At 39.1% G+C, this 19701-nt stretch overlaps 1 protein-coding gene and 1 long non-coding RNA gene across 8 annotated transcripts; one reads left to right on the top strand and one right to left on the bottom strand.

Annotated features, from left to right (window-relative positions):
* Positions 1-131: 131 nt before the first annotated feature.
* On the bottom strand, positions 132-5675 carry CNEP1R1 (CTD nuclear envelope phosphatase 1 regulatory subunit 1). 3 transcript variants are annotated; one of them, XR_010306064.1, is made up of 7 exons: positions 5201-5675; positions 3030-3101; positions 2264-2337; positions 1836-1945; positions 1639-1693; positions 1274-1375; positions 132-855 (listed from the first exon to the last, which is right to left on the bottom strand). XR_010306064.1 is itself a non-coding variant. In XM_064160348.1 (6 exons), the coding sequence occupies exons 1-6, from the start codon at positions 5580-5582 to the stop codon at positions 1334-1336; spliced, it is 735 nt and encodes a 244-aa protein (XP_064016418.1). In that variant the 5' UTR covers positions 5583-5675; the 3' UTR covers positions 132-1333. The 3 variants fall into 3 exon arrangements, 2 of the variants coding, with proteins under 2 accessions (XP_064016418.1, XP_064016419.1); XM_064160348.1 differs by having other exon boundaries at positions 132-1375; XM_064160349.1 differs by having other exon boundaries at positions 132-1375; positions 5399-5675.
* On the top strand, positions 5621-19245 carry LOC135184508 (uncharacterized). 5 transcript variants are annotated; one of them, XR_010306068.1, is made up of 6 exons: positions 5621-6145; positions 8042-8119; positions 9489-9566; positions 10185-10293; positions 18087-18182; positions 18480-19245. It is a non-coding gene; the product is annotated as an uncharacterized LOC135184508 (long non-coding RNA). The 5 variants fall into 5 exon arrangements; XR_010306067.1 differs by having other exon boundaries at positions 6056-6145; positions 18048-18182; XR_010306069.1 differs by lacking the exon at positions 10185-10293 and having other exon boundaries at positions 5622-6145.
* The last annotated feature ends 456 nt before the right edge of the window (positions 19246-19701 follow it).

The following is a 19701-nucleotide window of genomic DNA, read 5'->3' as shown; positions in this document are numbered from 1 at the left end:
TAGACTGCAAGAACCACATCAAAGAGTGTTGGTCTTGTATGAAAGGTACAAACTTCAGCTACGAATTTCTGAGTATCTTCTGTGTTCATTTGAGATCTGTATTTGCACAGTACAAAATAAGGTAACAACTGTTTATACAAAGAATTTATTTTATTCACATTTACCTACAAAATATACAGCAATTAAAAATAATGGAGAGGCAGAAGACATAGTGGAAAGTGACAGGAGACAACTGTTAATGTCTCAACTGATAGTTACATCAATAGGCTGTCTTCAAAAGCCAGTCTACCTTGTAGTAGGAGATAAAGTTGCAAGAGTTTTGAAGCAATAAAAAGGCACCTTGAACAACTTAAAACTCTTAAAATTCTTTACAACTGTAGTTATTAAAAAGTTACACTTTATGCATATAACATCCAAAGCTTGTTCTTAACACTCTGAATAACAAATATTGTTATTTTATTGTGGCTCCCTTTATATTTTCTTTGCCAAATTTCAAGGTACACATTTGCAATGCTAGTTTCATATCCAGACTATCAGAGCATAAAAATCCACTCAGAATGGTCATGTGGACTTAAGATACAGTACAACCTTACAATCAGGAAGATGCAAGCAATTTAAGACAACTTTTAAAACACTAAAACCTTAAAACAGTGTTGTGAACCAGATTAATCGAAGTAGCTATGTATGACCACAATGAAAGTGGCTGGTGCACTATTATTTACAATTTGATAAACACAATTCTTGATGTATTTGCCAAGTTCTTAAATGGTAAGACCAGTTTTCTCCAGCACAGACAGACGGTCTTTTTGCAAGCCTTTGAACCAGTTCCATAGAGTGACCAGGAGACAAGAATAGCTGTAATGAGTAAATGCGCCAATAAAACATCACAGGAATGGTAAGTGTTCCATTCAATACTGTTCACGAGAACAAGAAAATCCATACAGTAACTCTTACTTCTTTTCCTGAACACTGGCATCAGTCTGCTATTTACAAGAACTTAAGAGACACATGACACAAATGAGGTCTGATTTTCAAGTTCAACTTCATAGCCGATTAACATACTTCACCTGTATGTTCTGTTCTAGCTGAAGTAAAAAAGTGACATTAATACTGAAAAAGAGGTAATCAGAAGTAGCAAAAAGCACTGATAATATGAACAAAAAATTTGGATAAATATTCAAGAAAGAAATATTGCACACTTTCACTGTCGACTGTGTAAGACTCATTCCCAGGCAGTGGCAACCAGTCCTGTTTGTGTTTTCTGTCATACTACCTTTAAAAAGGTCATTTTTGGTTTCCATGGCAGTGGAAAAAAACTGAAGGAAGATAGCCCTTATTGAACATGAGGCCTAGGTTTCAAAATTAATTTTCCAGTCTGCAAAAGAGGAAAAAAAAAAAGTTCAGACCTTGAAAGCTGAGCCAAACAACTGCCACTTCAATGTTACAGGTTAAGTATAAAACAACACAGAGAACAAAACTAAGTATTCTACATACCAGTTTTACAGACACAGAATTTAAGGTGTCCACAAGTTAAGAAAAAAGCAAAACAAAACAAAAAAAATCACCAAAAGCAAACAAACCTGTGTGCCTTGCATTTTTAAAAAAACAAGATTCAGGCAATGAACCATTAACACTTACATCATCACAGGACATATTATATTCTGCCAAAACAGTTCGACATCGAGCTGCTATACTGTGTAGATCGTGTCAAGGAAAGCAGCCAACATTTGTAGCGGGGTAAAAACTGAAAAAGCAGTATTAGCATAGGCTTCAGTAATGGCAGTTACTGCAGTCAGTACAATACTTTTAGCCAGACAAACACAATCAAAGGATACATTGATGGTGCCACCACTCTTTTATGTATTCCAGCAAAGAACAAGCCTATGAGAGTAATACAGCTAATTGTGAAAAATGGGTGATTCCAAAGCGATGTGAAAAATGACACCTAGGAAAGAAATCAGATTAGTCCCACCATAGACTTTCTAAAATATACAGAAAAATTGCCATGTAATTCACTTAAGAAAAATACTACTATTCCTGGCCATTTTGAAGTACTTGTGACCAGTTCTTTAAGCAAGCATTCATGGTGCAGCGTTTTGGTAGGAATCATCCACAGCAATTCCAGACTGCTCAGAAGCTTAAAAATCATGTCCCAGTTTCATGGGAGAACCATCTTTAGCCTATCAGTTTTTGAGGTACTACAGCATTTGACTGCAACACCAAGCCACGAGATGACTACGTTCAGGAGTAGCCTGAGATTTACCTTTTGTGTCTCCGGGTCTATCAACCAGTTCCAAGCACCAGTTGCTGTGCAGACTGATACCACTATCAGGATCACTGATAAAGAAAAGAACAAGAGTCATAAACAGCAGAGTATCTCATTCTTATTAGAAAATATTTTTTTTCATCAGACATACTTAAGAAAAATTGAAAAGCGGCTTTACAAGAGAGTTTTTCAAAAGAATATTGGAAAATATCCCAGAAAAGCATAGAACTTCTCTATATAAATACTTTTTTTCCAGGATAACAGGATAAAAACTTAACACTGAATTAGACACTCCATTATAAAGTCCCACCTTTACATAAATTACAAAACTAGGAAAACAATCAGTTAAGAAAAGTTATCTAGTGAACACAATACTAATTATATAAACCCCATTTAAATATGCTTAGAAGTTTCCAGTCACTATAGTGACTGTCTGGGAAGCCTGAGCCTTAACAAAAAAAACCCCACAACATCACAAAATGCCAACATCTAAAACAAATACAACAGCTTACAGTCCCAACTACTTCTAGAATAATTTGGCCTTAAACCAATTCATCTTGACCTAAGTTTTCTGACTGGTTCAAGTGTTAATTTGGTGTTTTGTACTATATTGTTGCAGAGTGTTTGAATGTATTCCACAAAAAAATTTCAAGACTGTTTAAGCACATTTTTGTTTCTGCAAACAAAGGCAAAGATACACACTGGTTAACCTAAAAAGTTTGAAAGAAAGAAACATATTTATCCCTTGGAACATAAAACTTACTTCTCCAACGTCCTGTAGCTGGTTGCAAACATGCAATATACTCAGTAAGTCTTCTTTCAAAAGCTTTGAGATCTGGGAAGGATGCATATCAAATATAATTAGATTTTCATGTATTTAGTAAAATTTTCATGTAAAACATAAAAGAAATTCACTTTTCCCTTGTACATGTTCACCTCTTAGGCAGAGAAAACCAATGCAATGATCATTTCAATGTAATAAAAGCATAGATGAGGTAACCACACAACTTCAGCTAAAGAGTACAATGATGGAGTTACATTAAATGCAATTAACATTCCCACTTATGGAAAAGAAAAGTCAATATAGCTGAGAAAACAGCATATTTTGCACAATGCTTTCAAATTGACTTTGTAACAGCTTAAATAAACCCTCCACACAGGGGGAAAAAAAAAAGGAATTATCACATCTTAGAGTTCTATTAAGTTCTGTTATCTAGGTAATGGTAATTAAAAAAAAAAGCTGGCCACCATTTGCCAGCTGCTTAAAGGATTATTTGTAGCAGCTTAGTTTTGATGACTTTGTTTTGTAGAAGCGTCTACACATATCTTAACAACCCACAGCACACACTAGCTCAGTGAGCTTATTTTAACTTTTTTACTTTGATTTTTCTTCTTATTGCCATCATTCTCCCATGATGTTTCCACTGAAACGGCTGTTAAATGCCAAACAGCAGTTCAAGCTCATACTCCTAACTTGTAGCAGGGGTTTTGTTGGCTTGGTTTTGTGGGTTATTTCTTTTGGTCTTAGTCAACTAATGTTTGTCTATAAGGAGCTACCTCACCTTTAGTCTATCTTAGCTTTAAGCTTTTGTTCAACAAGGTCAATATTTGATAATTTTTCCATCAAAGATAGTATTCTACTGGAACAAAGTTTTTATTAGCATAAGCTTCCAGTCAGTGTTTCACTTAATATTGCTCTGGAAATTTTCTCCTTCGAAGTACAACTATTGCTAAATAATTATTCATAATACAGCAGTAAGATTAGAATAAATACACCTGTTATGAACATTACTAATGCAGTTTTTTAAACTGCAAATTTACTCCTAAGTGGTTTGCAGGTAAGTTCAAGGGTGACGATTACAGCGTCTCGACTTCAGCCACAGAACAGCTAAACTAGTCTTAATTACTGCCAGCAGCTCGGTAGTTATGGCCTGTCCTCTGCTTCCCTTCCGGGGAAGCTAAACCTTTGTGAGCAATTAAAGTAATTAACTCTTTCCTGACTAGAACAAACTCCTAAAACTAGTCACCGATGTGAGAAGGGAATATGAGGCGTTGCATGAAAACCTGCTATTTGAAAAGTAGCACCCTGTAGGTGTAAAAATCAAAACTACTGATAACAAACTTGTGAATGTAAACACACTAAAATTAAAACCAAACAAACCAGCTCTGAACAATCCCCAGCAATGCCCACACCTATGCCAAGTACGAAACCTTTCTGAAAACAGAAGGTTTACTTTTTGGTTATCCACGTTCTAAGAACCACCTCTGAATTTATTACTGGGGCACCTGGCAGCAGTAACTTGCAAAACACACTTCTCATTCCTATAGCTTGTGTACATAACACAGCCCTGACAGCGCCACACTACTTTTTCTTGTTTGTTCATGTCTATCTCTAGGACTTGCTAGACAACATCTGCTCAGACCGAGACACTGATGCGTTTTAGACGCCTCTGAAAGTCTCACTTCCGGACACTAGAAAACTCCTTTCGCGGTTCTGTAACTTCAAGGAACTTGTAACCAAAACCATCACTGCTCTCAGACAAGGGCTATTTGAGTCACGTTCTTCAAATGCAACAGGATCCTTGGCATAGAATAATGGCCAGTGTGTTGGATGGGGCTCAAAGCCCTAAGAAATATATTTCACGTAAAAAAAACTTGAGGGCAGAAGTAGCTACCGCTGCACAAGCAGATTTTAATAAGCTAGAGTCAAGAAGTCTTATCGAGAAGAAGCACTGAAAAGGAAGGCCCGCGGGGCAGCTCCGTCCTCCTCAGAGCAGGCCGGCGGCCCCGCACACGGTGCTCTTCTGCACAGGCCCTCCCTCCAGGTCCCGCTCTCCGCCTCTGCGGGGCGGCCCGAAAACACGCACAGCAGCAGCAGCCCGCCCCAACGACTCAGGATACGGAGGTCGCCCCAGAGACCCCGCCCCAGCTCGCCTGTCTGGGCCGAGGAGGAACGCAGTGGAGAGGGAGCCGAGGCCTCCCGCGGCCGCTTCGCCCCCCTCAAGGCAGCGCCATGGCGAGGCCCACTCCGGAGGGACGAGGCAGCGCGCCCAGGCGGCCCAGGCGCGGAGCCGGAAGCTCCCGGCGCGCCGAAGGGACAGCTCCAGGCTCGCTTCGGACCGCCGCACTCACCCTCAGCCTGGTCCAGGGAGTTCATGGCGGGCGGGCAGAGGCAGCAAGCGCCGGCCGTGCCCCTGGCAGCCGCCCGCCACCCAGCCCGCCCCACACACCGCCCGGCCCTGCCTCCACAACAACACCGCGCTCTACTGGCCAGCCTCCTGCTCGGCACACTCCTCTCAGCAAACGCGGTCCGCATTGGTTAGGTGCGGGCAGAGACACAGCTTGGGCGTGGCTCCAGCGTTTGAGGGCGGCGGGGCGCGTAACGCGGCTGTGCCGGGGGTGTCTCTGGAGCCTAGTGAAGCTGGGGTTGAGCGGGCAGGTGTGCTAACGTCCGCGGGATGTTTTAGTCCTCTTTCTTGCTTATGAGTGCCTTCGCCCGAGTGAGTCTGTTTCTGCTGGTAGGAGGATGGGTGTAAGGTGCCTCCATATGTCGCTCTGTTTCTTCTCGTCTTTATTTAAAAGCGAGTCGTCCTGAAGCTGTGGGTGCCGCCTGTGCCTCCGTCCGCTGTCAGGTAGACGGAAGCCATTAGGGCAGTGGGAGCGGTGTGCCAGCGGGGCCTTTGCCGTGCTACTGCATCGGGGCCCACTCGACCCGGCCGTGCTTCAGCGCTGACTGTCGTCCAGACGTGGTAGCATTCGAAAGAGCGAGCACCCAAAACCCGTTTAAGCGCTGGGACCGCTGGACCTAGATGCTGGGCATCAGCCCTCACAGTCTTGCGTTCCTCGCCGCCCTCTTGCCGCCCCAGCTAGCACACTGAGGTAACCAGACTCTTACATTTTCTACATGAAAGCTTTTGGTCTTAAGGAGTCATTTGGTTTGCGAGCTCTCCAGAGGCTCTGACCTCTGTGCGCCGTCGTCTGTTTTCAGCTAGGCTGAAGGCTATATTGGTATTCCGTAATCCGATAGGAGTTGTGTCTTCTTGTCCTCTAAAAGCAGTTAATGAGAACTGCAGTGTTCTCAGGGGTGGGATGTAGTACCATCTTTCTTTTGTGGAGCGTCGTGAAACTATGATTTCTTGGATTTAAGTGTAATCAAGAAACGCTATCTTCTAGGATGTCTTAAGTTGCTGTTGCTTCGGTGATGGCTCACTGAATGTGGGTAGCAGCGTCTTTTCTTCACAACCTTTTTGAGTCCAGCTTACAGTTTCATCTGTCCAGTTTATACTGATTTTGCAGGAGCCAAACCCAACAGAAATACGCCCACTCGTGGTGATCTGATTCTATCAGCCCCGTGGAAGGGTTAGCGCCTCTGGTGTTTCTATCAGGCTATTGATAAAGGCCGTAGCAGACACTGGCGCAGGAGTATTTCACTGAATCACAGCATCGTAGTCTGGGAAGTAGATGTTTTCTTAACTACAAGAGGAGTCTTGCAGTGGGTAGGACCTTAAACTAATCAGACCACAAAAAGTTAGATACTTTGGAAGAACGTCGTGTTGTGCGTCCTGAAAGTGTCAAGCAGTTATAATTTGCACTAGGCTATGTATACTGCAGGTTTGTTGACGTGCAGATCTCCTGCTGATGTTTTGTCTAGCCATTATGATTATTTTCAAACATACACGTACCTGTATCTGTACAGGGTTTTATCAAGTGTTCATGATTTGTGACACTTCAAAGTTGAACCTGCACTAGAAAAAAATTCCAAGAGCTTGAGATGCTTAAATAAATTGTAACTCTTTTTGATAGGAGTGAAGTGGAAGGTGTCTTCACAAATGAAGAGGTGGCTAAAGGAAGTTTTGATAACAAAGGAATCTCAAGTCTCCAGCCTTATCTCTTATATGTACATCACAGAGAGCTTGCCTTGCTGTAAATCAGGGTATCCTCCAAAGACAGCAGAAATTGAAAATGGCTGAAGTTGTATCTTCTCGTTTTGTTATAGTCGTGTCATGTGCTCACTGTGAGTAGACAGAGAGGTGTTGAGGCCACTGCTCCAGTTCACTAGGGATATTGTCCTCATCTCCCCTAGCTGTCAGCTGCCATCACTGAACAGCATAGACATGGGGTGTCAGTACCAGATGTGATAGGTGCAGAGCACAGGAGGACAGGTTGTGGTGCTGTTACAGGTGCATTCATGTGGCTGACAGCATTTTACAGGCCAAAGTAGGCAAGTATGTACGAGTTTTGTCGTATGGCTCTTTCATCTGGAGAGTTCAGGATGTAGCTTTTCAGTACAGCTTATCTGGGGTACTTGAATAAAAAAAATATGCTTGATTTAGAGTCGACTGTGTAAGTAAAGTACAAGTGGCATATTACTCAGGGGAAAATGGATGAAGCAGAAGCTTTAGAAGGATCTTGTAGAAGCAGAAGTCTTGGCTTCAAATGTCCTACTGTGGTTGCAGTTTTCTGCGAGGGTTGTTGTCACGTCACTGTATTTCTTTTAGGCTTTGTATGAAGCCTGTTAAGAGGAACTAACTGGGCTGCTGGATATCAAGAGATATTCAGTAGGCTAGGCAAACCTGAATGGTGAAATATGACCTTTTCACATCTCCCTGTAGTTTAATGAAAGAGTAGTGAGGGAATGACACTTCAAAAAACAAATGTAGTATCAAGATGTATTACACATGCGTAAACTATATCATTGTTTAACACTTTGTATTCTGTGTTTTAAAAGGCTTCTCTGGTAACACATGCTTAACCTCACATTCTTACCTCTTTTAGTGTAAATCCTTACAAATCATGTTAGAAGAGTCATTCTTCTCAAGATGATTGTTCAGAGGATTTTGAAGATCTGAGGAGGTAAGAAATTTTCAGTAGCATGGATAGAAGTTATTCTAAGGCTTTGAACATCCTATGCTTTTAGCAAAAAATGCAGTGCTACAGCAGGCACATACGTTAATAGCAATCTGCTCATATACATAGATAAAATATCTAAGGAATCATTGCACTTAAAGCCTACCATATTCTAGACTATTCTTTGAGGCTTGACTGCAGAGCACTGTCTGTTAGAAGTACTTGGCTACTAGTCTGTGGGGAAAAACAGTGGCTGTTCTCATAATGATTAAACCAACAACTTTTATGGTGTAAAGGCTTGATTATAGATACTTACTTTTTTAAGAAGTTTATCCTATATTGTGTTTTGTTTCAAGATCAGACAGGGCTTTTCTCCTGTTCTTTTTTATAATGCATCTGTACTTAATATGTGCTGGAAATTTGTGAGAGTTTTGTAATTAGTTGTCTTAGTTCCTTAAATTATTTTTCTTTCTATTAGTAGTAAGAGAAACCTACTCTCTGCTAGAGACTAAATCTACCTATATAGAAGATACTGAGTGCATAACCAAATTGCTCTTTCCTAACTTTTTGGTTTTCAAAGATTGTACTTCTAAAAATAAGCTTGAAGAAAAGCTCTCCAGAGTTTTAACATCTTCTAACATAGGTCAAGCTATGGTTAAGTAAATTTTATGTTTTCAGTTTGTTAAGCAGTTCAGAAAAATGTTGGAATGGAATTAGGTGATGTGGTCCTTTGTTAAGCAAGTATGTTTTTAATGAACTGCTAGGGAGTTATTTAAACGAATGAGGTGCGCAGCTTGACGGGAGTATCATTGTACTGAGCACGAAACTGATTTGCATTTGGCCTCATTTTACCCGGTTGTCCTCCTGTTTGCAGCTTGGTCTTTCACCTGTGATACAAAGTGTCTTGAATCTTCTTGTTTTGATTAAGTCTGAATTTGTAAGCTGAAATAAAAGCTTCAGTGTGGAAGAAGGTGATCTTTTAAGAAGACTGTGCCAGGCTTACCTGCCTTTTACCCTTCTAGGAAAACACAATGCAGATTTCAAAAACTTCTTCTTTTTTTTTTTTTTTTTTGTAGCTTCTTGTATATTTAGTGAAAGGATGTTTTATATTCCCATGAAATACAGAAGTTACATGGCAGGATAACTAGAGGAGATAACTGGACTAACTGCTAATGCGAAATGAGCTTTGAGTTGCAGAGAACAGTTTTCTGCATCAGTTCAGTCTTACAGCCTGACATAGCATTTTGAAAATTGATGTCTGATTTACTGAAATTACCTTATAATCATGGAAGAAAAAATATGTTGCATGAACTGGACTTTTATTTTTATCTTGGAGAATACTGCCTTTAAAATATGTTCTCTCCTTGCTTTGAAGAGCAGTGCTCTTTGGGCAGCAGTGTGAGGATTTGAAAAAGAAAGAAGATTAGTATGACATACCAGTACTTATACAAAGGTAAGAATTGTAACTAGCTTCTATTCCTTCTTAAAGCATGCAGTTTTGTCTATACTTGACAGACAAATTCATACTATCTGTTAATGTCCCTTCAAGATCTAGTGGTGGTAGCCTTAGATCATTATAAAAAAATGGTAACTCTTTTGTTCCTTTGGGAGATACCACTTTGGATCTGTGATACACGTTGAGGCTTGAATTGCTGTCTGATGCTCACAAAAATTGAATAAGCATGCTTCTGCTTTGTGGCCTCTGAAGGCCTCTGATGGAAAAAGATTTACTCATAGTGTAGTGGCTTTTTCTTCTCACTCCAAGGAGAGGCAGCGAGAGAAATTTGAGTCCCAGCATCAAAATGGGATAAAAATAATTTATCCATGGGTTTGAATAGATGAATGTGCTGTTATCAGTGAGTTCTGAAAAGTCTGCAGCCAAGTTTCATCATGTTTCTTATGCTTTCCTGCATGTCTAACAAAATTCCTTTGGGGAAAAAGGCTCCTTGTTTCAAAGAACTATCTTTATATTTTTGACACTATTGTTAAATGTTAAAGTAGTGAAAACTTGGTGATGATGTAATAATTTAGTCTGTGCTGTTGCTTAATTGACTTTTTGACTTGGTTGTAGATGACTGCACTAGGGTATAGAGACAAACTTTACCTGCAGTTTTAACAACAGATGCGGAAAGACTGAAACACCTTCTGACTGTCGTTGTTACTATCAGCAAGGAGAAAAAGTAGGTTTCTATTCAGTCCTGGGGGTTTTTTTAGCCAATTCTATTACGGAGATGGTAATTGCATAGGTGAGTGTAACCCAGTCCAGAAATGTGACCCCTCAAATGCATAGGTAATGTTTGGAGATCATGCCTATTTAATGTTTCTGGATCTTTACTACTTCTAATTAGTCCTAAAATTTCTTATGCATATCTCAGGCTTCAGAGTATGACAGCTATAAGTGACCTGTCTAGGTTCTTATGTAAAAAAAAAATTATAAGAGAATGAATTCTGATCTTTCTAATCATTATTTCTCTTCTCTGTTTTAAAGGCTACATTGCAGCATTTGGTTGGATTTTGTAGTCTTTTAATCTAGCCATACTAGAAGTAGTTTCAGATACTTTTTTGCCTAATTTTTGCAGGTTTTGATTTATGTAAGATATCTTTCTAATTAGAGAATCTTTGCACAGTTGCCAACAGAGGGAAAAATGGAAGGTAGCTATATGAAATGAACGTTCAAGGGCATGGAATTTTTTGTGTAGTCTCTAATTCTTAGTACTTGAAGCAAAACTAGAGAAATACTTTTGGAAAAAAGGAATTATCAGAGTAACATTATGTTAAACAGACAACTTCTATCACAACTGTGCTTAATTCTGGAAAAGAGTAGTCATTACATGGTTATTTATCCTCTGGGGGTGAGCTGGATCAACTTGAATACAGAGATCTTAACAGCTCAAATACGCAATTCATTCTGGTAAGTGGGCTGTTGAGAGATCTGGAAATCTAATCTGTACCTCCTTTGAATTCCATATTGCTGCTTTGATATTCCAACTTTGATGTTCTCTCTTGCTCCCTGTAGCAAAGTGTTCTACACCACATTTCTTATTGGTATCACTTTCCTATGTATTTCATCCATTTGAAAATACAGGAAACATAGACCATATATTCCACCTTCACACATCTTCTGATAAGTCATCAATTATTTTAAGCTGGGACAGTTCCTTTTCTTTGTATTGAATTGTGGTGCTGTAAATGCAGTGTTTTAGCTCTCTCTCACTGACCTCCATATTTGATATATCGTCTTTAGATACTCAAATATGATCTGGAATACACCAGAGGCTTTGTTTCAGTGCATGAAGTGTTGAGAAGTGTAGTAATACATAATCTTTTCAAATGCTAGCTGGAAACTCTCTGCCACTGTCATGGTTTAGTGGTCTGTCAAAATGTTTAGTCACTAGTAGAGAGACTTGAAATTCAGATAGGAAGAGCTACAGCTGCCGCAGCTGGGCTGGTTAATGTGCCTGAAATGCAAAGATCATATGGGATAATCAGAGCAGCTTGTGAATTGACTTTGATTTTTTTTTTTTTACAATTAAAAATAACTGAAGCTGATTAATTGATTTGTTTTCAGTTGGTTTAAGCCCAAATATTGTGCTTTAATATGCAAATGAAACATTTTTTTAAAAGTAGGTGTAATAGGGTATATGAAAAATGAGCCCTAGCTCTTCCTTTATTGTCTATTGTCCCATTGGTGATTTCAAGATAGTTTTAGTAAGCTCTTCTGTTGATTTAAAAAAAAAATGAGCTTCTGACTTTCATCTCCATATTGCTATTGGTAAGAAATGGGATCTTACAAGTCTAAAAGACTAAAATCAAGATATCAATAATCCTTTGAAAGGATAATGTTTAGCATCCATCCTCAGAGCATATGGATCACTACTCTTTTGTGTCATCTAGCTTCAGTACTTTTAAAAAATAGGCTACTAACAAATCACCCTAATTCTAGTTTAATATTTCCTAAGAGTGTGCCTTTTAGTGGAATATTTCTTAGTGTACTAGAATGATGTGAGAAACAAATACTAATTGTTGACATAATTTATATTTCACTCTGAAATTTAGCACTAAATCAAACAAATCACTAAGAAAACTTTCTTTTATGTATATTACAGCTTCCTACTGTGCTTTGACAGGTTCAAACTCTTCTCGGTGTAGCTTAAAGTAGAGATCACAGTTACACTTTCTACAATATTCAAGAAGTATCTGATCAGTGAACTCACTGTTTTGAGGTGGTATTTTGTACCTCCCAGCACTGGACTTGTGGCTTATGGCACATATAGGATGGCAGTGGCAGCACAGCAATGGGAAACAATGACCAAGACTTTTATTGGTATATAACCAACTTCTCTCCTTCAGAGGAATATGCTAGAGTTGTAGACAATCAGTTACAAGAATTTGGTTGTGTGGTAGAAATAATGTACCTTGGATAAGTCAGATCTTGCACAGGTGTTCCATGAAATTGAAAAAGAGAGGTTTGTATTCTTGAACAGCCTAATGTAGCACTCTCCTCTTGCACTGTAATCATACTTCATTATTCTATCAAAAGAAAGTTTGGTTTAAAAACAGTCCCCATACTTATAACAGGCCCCATTCAGAACTGCAGTTCACATTTCTTTAAGCTCATTACATTTTTAAACATTGATTCATTGCACTTCTGGGTAACAGAATTTGACCTAGTTAAAATGAGACTGCTTTCACTGAATTAATTTCAAATAATTCATAATACGTGGAGTGATGAAATGCCTGTCTTGAATTGCTGCTTAAGTGACATAAAATGCATACAACAAATGGTCACTTATCACTTCCTAGTTATAGGAGGTTGCATGGAAATCACTTAATTTTGATTTCCTGCACAGATTTTTATTAAAAATACTGCTTAAAGTTTTCATCTGTATTTATTTCAGAACTTTTTACTATAAATGCACAAATTCTGCATCAAGAACACAATAACAAAAAGGCAGTTTCTCCTGAAGCAAAATTAACTGCTCTATTCTCCAGTTAGGTAAAAAGTCTGAAACTAATGCTATCATTTTAGATGTAGGGAGTTGTGAAAATCTTTCTATGGAATTGGGAATCTTTATTTTTCTAGACCATAAGTGACAAATAATGTTTTGACAATGTGTAAGAAGGAAGAATTGGTATGTGGCTGATTGGACTTAGGGCAACAGGCCAATAGTTGCCAGATAAGACCTGGGAAGAACAGGGTCTGTGAGCTCTCAAGTGATAAATCTAAGGAAGACAGAGCCTGCAAGTACCATCCCTGTAATCAGAGGCCAGAATGTGGTGTAAACAGTATGTGGAGCCAGCACTGACCTTGAAAGGCTCCACAGAGAACCAGCTGCAGAGGGAGCTAAGATGATGAAGGCTCCCTTTGCTAGGGGGTTACAGGACCACCACAGCCAACAATGTGTCTGGGCAGTAAGAAAAGTTGTTACGTAACAAATTGCAAAATAAGGGAGGAGCTTGGTTCTCCTTGGTTCAGCCTTCTGGGACATACTGGCCCCAAGTCACAGAATTCTGAATACATATAAACCGAGAGCACAGCTGGCTGAGCTGTGAGTGGCACCAGTCTCACCAGCGTAACACATTCTGGTCCACGATGGGGATTCCTACCGTTTGAGACAGCAGCTGACCAGCTCTGCTATCTACGCATCTCAGGAGCTTTGCTGGTCGGTGGGATAGGGTGGGTATAGCCTGCCCTTCAATCAATAGAGCTACTTAGGATTATTTATCATATCTTACTCAGCACTGTAGTTTCTCCCATATACTCTTCCCTCTATGCCAGTATACCTTTCTTGTTACAGTTTTAGTGTTTAAGCTATAATAAAGTGTTGAAACTGTACCTGGAGGTGGGGGGGAACCCATGTGTGAATGCATTCCCTGGTCCACAGAGAATTCACTGGAACAGAGTGGGAAGGAAAGATTGGGTTTTGTCTTTCAAATGAAGTTAATATACTTGTGCTAAATCAAAACCAACCTCAGCAGCTGCAGGAGGGCTGTAGCAATACTGAAGGCTTTTAAAAATCTCACTGTTGTACTGCACAGACCTGATGGCTACATTGTTCTTTTTGTAAAGGTGTGAAATAGATGAAAACATCAGCTTGATAAAGTCAGCCAGCTCTTCTCTGTAGTGCATGATAATGTGCCTATAGAGGATTCACTAGCTCCCCTTGTTAAAGCTTTTGGGAATCTGTCTGCTGAGTGTGAGCAACAGGAGCATACAGGGGCTTTGCACAAAGCAGCTGATCTGGCAGATGACTGTCTAGTGAAGGAGCTGTGAGATGTAGGATGTGCCTCTGTGCGTTAGCCATCCTTCTGTTAAGTGCAGGACTGGTTTAAACCCAGTAAGTGACTTTGCAAAGAACAGGAAAGATATGGTTGAAGGGATAAATACTTTTTCCCCCTGAAGTACAACTTAAAGCATCTTCTAAATATTATATAAATAAGCCTCACACATATGTAAATAAATGGTAGGTAGTAGAGATCAAAAGCTGATGTATAAAATGTCATTGTCTGTGTTACTGGGAATGTGCATCCTCAGGTAGGGTACATACAGTCTTCACAGAACTAGGCATGTTAAAGGACACAGGCACAGGTCACCTAGTGGGCAGTTGCTTTTTCAAAGGTTTAGGTTGCACAGTGAGTACTTGATGACTTGCTAATGCTGTCAAGTATTTAAGTTTTAATAAAAATGTATACAAAAGCATTTAAGTTACTGATATCCATTAGTCTGTTAAGAAGAATGCAACTCTTAACAAGATTGACTAATATGATGATGTATAAACTTAACATAAAATCCATCAGAACATCTCTGAAGGGAAGAAAAAAACCCAAACAAACCCAGCAACCTTTGTAAGTTACAGACTTGGTGTGGTGTGACGTTTTGATCTTAAGAACTACTCTATAGCAAGTTCTTGGCTCCCTTTGTGATAAGGGGATAGTGATCTTCTGGCAGGCTTCTACTTGTGCTATTAATATCTTTCAAGGAACTGCTTACTGCTTCTGTTTATTGATACTAATCCTTGTTGAACTGATCTTTCAGCGGAAGTTGAAGACGACATGTCATGAAAATTTCTAGATTCATAGAATGGTTTAGGTTGGAAGGGACCTCAAATATCATCCAGTTCCAGTCCCCCTTCCATGGGCATGGACACCCTTCACTAGGCCAGGCTACTCAAGGCCTCATCCAGCCTGACCTTTAGTTAGCATTCCCATAATTTGCATTAGTTTCCTGATCCACTGTGTTTCCCCCTAGCCTGTATGGTCCAGTTATTTATAAAATTCTATAAACCAATACTTTCACAAAAACCTAAACCACCATATAAGTGCATGTAGGACTTAAACTAAGCATAACTGCTTTTAGAATCTGCTCAACAACTTCAGTCAATCGTAAATGAAGAGCTGAAAGCTGCAATTCCTCTGTCAGAGAAATGGTATGAAAAAATAGGATTCATGAAGAGTCATCAAGAAAAAGGGAAAAAAAAAGAGTCAATCTACTCAACAGTACTGACATTAGGACTTATGGCAGAGCTTGTGAATGACACAAAAAAGAAACACCTGAGAAGTCCAGAATTCAGTAGAATTAAAAGCCTTGCTCTTAACTTTTCTGTAGCCTTGAAATGTATTTCATAGAATCATAGAACCAACCAGGTTGGAAGAGACCTCCAAGATCATCCAGTCCAACCTATCACCCAGCCCTAGCCAGTCAACTAGACCATGGCACTAAGTGCCTCATCCAGTCTTCTCTTGAACACCTCCAGGGATGGTGACTCCACCACCTCCCTGGGCAGCCCACTCCAATTGCAGATCACTCTCTCTGTGAAGAACTTCCTCCTAACATCCAGCCTATACTTTCCCCGGCACAACTTGAGACTGTGTCCCCTTGTTCTATTGCTGTTTCCCTTCTGAAGGCAGATTCAGACCTACCACAAGTTTTTTGGCCACAAGCTCAGCCCCAGTGCAGGCTGGCAGTGTGCTGAGGGATGACAGAACAGACACAGAAGAGTAGTGCTGCAGATCTACCCTGAAAAGCCAGCTTACGCCAATTCTTTCTTATCTGTGGCAAAACCACTATGAGTGACAACCCCAAAATGACCACTGCAGTCAGAACGCTGCAGCGGAGGTTGCAGGATGCAGCTGGGGAAGGAATACAACTTATGGGAGGTGCTTGCAGTGTCAGAGCTCAGCCACAAGCCAGGCCAGGAAGACAGTGGGACTGAAAACTTGCTGGTGTCCACAAGACGGCAGCACTGAGCCGTAGTTTCAACACTGAGCGTAAAGAAGCTCTCTCCATACAAGATGTAAGGAAGCGACAGATAGAAAGATTTCACAAACAATTTCTCCATCTGTTTTGCTCCACGCACATTAAAGACAAATAACAAAGTTAGAATTGTATTTTATTTATTCATGAGACAAAAAAAAAAGCCTAATTGCATAATTCTCTGTACAACATCAACATACAGGATATATCATTTACATTAAATATGTAGATGCAAGGCAATGTACAAGCATTCCCACCCAGTCCATGAGTAAACTTTCACCTTTTCCACTGCCAAGTAGGATTGCTTTCTGAGACTACTAACCCCCTACTCAGGTTAAAACTTCATTTAGGTGATAGACTGTCATGGGCTCTTCTTCCAATTTTATTTTAGGTTAGTATTTTGAAGTGGTTCATTCTGTTTTCATAACTGGCTTGATCACTGGCCACAGTACATTTCCACATGGAAGTAGAACAAAATATAGTAGATGCTACATGAGCTACAATCAAGTACAAGTGGGATGTGGAAAAATCTGAACTTGCAAATATTTGGCAGTGATCAAATATTAGTTGAAAGACTGGATCTCAGCCCTGCTATTTTCAGAGCAAACTTTATGTGAAAGGAGAGTAGGAGAGAATACTGTTCTTTATCTAAAAATTATTTCATCCTAACATTATAAAAGCATAAGAATATAAAGCTTATCTTTCATGTCCTTAGTCTGAAATCAGATTCACCTACTGTCCTTGCATCTGTTTGAAGTTGTTACAGGTTGAGGTGAACACCTGGCTATTTTAGAAGGGCTTCTTTTTTTCTCCCCTGTTGTGAACTTTGCCCATTCTACAAAGCTTTCTTTTTTAGTTACCAAGTTGGTTGCAATTCTTTTGAGTTACTGAAGCTCATTGAAAACCAAAAGGGCAGCAGAAACGGTGAGGGCGGTTCAGGTTTTAAACATGAATATTCTTGGATGCCTAGGATTAGAATATAATGTAAATTAAGTACTGCTTTAATAATTGGAATAAATTGGGAAGTTGTAAAAAATGTTGATGTACTTAACTGTTTTTTTTTCTTTTATTAAACAGTAGTGTAAAAAGAATCCACATGTATGCTCTTGGCAGCTATCAGTGTTAGTCCTGAGTCTGATTCCTTGGAATGAGTACTAGTTACAAACTGTCAAACTAGAGACCTGCATTGTTGTCATGAATTAAAATCTGTGCTTAGAACCAGCCTTGGGTGACATGTTTGTCATGTCAAAATCAGTCAGAAGTTCAATATGGCTTTAAATTCATTGTACTTCATTTGTTTTAACTTGTATGTGCAGGCTGACATTAATATCAGGGAGAGTTTTACTTTGTAGTGTGCTTATGCTAAGATTAGTAACTCTCCAGGTCAGTGTGCTCTGTTGTGCTGTAAGGTTATACTTGTAGCTCAGTGGTTGTACATCTTTTAAAGTAGGGTACTATGAATCATAAAGACTAAAGCATTTGTAGTTGTTGTTGTGTGGTGTCACTGCTCTGTGTGTAGTGCTCCTTCTTTATGTTTTTGTACCTCTTTTCAGATAGGTAACTGGCATTTCTTATGCCTGGTGTTTCTAGACCCTCAGTTAGTGTTCTGTGCAAACAAAAGCAGATTTTCCTGTCTGTCTCAAAACAGTTGACAATATAAAACAAACCAATTCCAAACAGGACTGTCGGAGACAAAAGATAATCTTCCACCTTTTTTAGCACCTACTAAAGGATTTATACTTCTATGATATTCTTGAGATCAGTCTGCAAAATGGCCACTGCTTGGAGGGACACCTGGCCTTTCACCAGTGCCAGGTGAGAGTGACAAAGCTCTGTAGCTGTTTAATAACTGTAAATCATTTCTACTTAAAAGCTTCACATCTGTTCTAGCTGGAGAACTTTATTCCATTTAAATAATAGAATGAGAATGTGGAACAATCAAAAGTTCATTGCAAATCATTAGGTTTAAGAACAGTAAAATTAAACATTGCAATGGCAACTAGCCCTTCACTGATTGAAGAGGAGAACTGATTTCAGATATAAATGTGTGGGGAGGGTGACTAGATACAGAACCTACAACTGTCTTACAGTGTTGTTTGTGTTTTATCACAGCTATTCATGTTAAACCAGTACAGCATCAAAGAGAGCTTAACTAAGAAGATGCTGCTGACATTGGCAGTAGTGGAAGGCCTGTAACCAGACATGCATCACCTCTTCTATTGCACTCCAGCCTGTGAAAACTTCTGAAAAAAATGAAGAAGGCTTTTCTATTAAGAGAAATATTAATGAATGTCAATGTTGTATCTTTTGTAATTTTAAATTAGAGGATGCTAACCAGTCACAAAATAAAGTTACCTGTTTTACACAGTTGCTACCAGTTTCACTTTATGGTTGAACTTCACTTGACAATTCAAGTTAGAATGGGTGGGTCTGGTCAGACCTGGCTTTCAGTGCATGTTGTATGACACAAATGGAATTTCTCTAGAGGCATGGAAAGTTGGTTTTGCATTTTACCTTAGACCTGAAAGTGAAAGAACTGACTTCAGCCTCAACTAAAATTGTTGGTGTAACTATCGCGTAACAACTGTCAGCTTTGTAATAGTTCTACGCTGATCTCATGAATATTGAATTTTCTTGGGATTGGGATGTTTTGTATTTTCAACTGTTTTCATTTCCATTATAAACAAAGCTATAACAATGTAAAAATTAAGGAAAATATGGTAATAATTGAAGTTAGAGAAGAAGAAACAATAGTTTACCTTTAAGCCAACAAAATACCAGTTTTGCAGATATTTTTATCAGCCATTGTACTGAAATATCAAGTATCCTTGGATTTAATACTTGCAAAATAAATGGCCAATCCTGAAAAAATACTTAATATTAGGGTTACATTATTGCTGATAGACTGAACATAAAAGAAACAACACTGGAAACACTGATCTTGAAACCTTATGCAGATTTTTCCACCTTCTGAAATAGGCAATTACTTTCCTAAAGAAAATAGTTTGGACGTATGTGAAGCATACATTAATCCATTCTTGTAGTGCATTAGATACACCATAGGTATTACTTTAAACCATAATAGATACATTTTAATTTTTTACAAGATGACAATATCTTCTGAAATGGGAAGTAATTTTTTATGTTTCCAGTGTGTATGACAGCTGCTTTTCATAATTGTAGGGGAAAACTTCTGCTGACAAAAATGGCTAATGTGTGTACTTGAAGTTAACTACATCTTTTTCTTTTGCAATGTAGGCTGTCTAATGCTTTCACTGTGGATTGTGGAGTTGCACAGTGAATTCACTATTACATGTTTCTCATAGTGATTGCT

The sequence above is a fragment of the Pogoniulus pusillus genome, chromosome 20, assembly GCF_015220805.1.
Source record: "Pogoniulus pusillus isolate bPogPus1 chromosome 20, bPogPus1.pri, whole genome shotgun sequence".
Lineage (NCBI taxonomy): Eukaryota > Metazoa > Chordata > Aves > Piciformes > Lybiidae > Pogoniulus > Pogoniulus pusillus.
Note: the sequence above shows the minus strand (reverse complement) of the source record. Positions and strands in the feature narration are given on the sequence as shown.

Excerpts from the sequence above, each read along its gene's own strand:
- CNEP1R1 (XM_064160348.1), bottom strand. The coding sequence starts at position 5,582 with ATGCGGACCGCGTTTGCTGAGAGGAGTGTGCCGAGCAGGAGGCTGGCC. Across the intron at positions 2,338-3,029 it reads AGCTACAGGACGTTGGAGAA|TGATCCTGATAGTGGTATCA; the intron begins GTAAGTTTTATG and ends TTTCTTTATCAG. Across the intron at positions 1,694-1,835 it reads AGAGTGGTGGCACCATCAAT|TATAGCAGCTCGATGTCGAA; the intron begins GTATCCTTTGAT and ends CGATCTACACAG.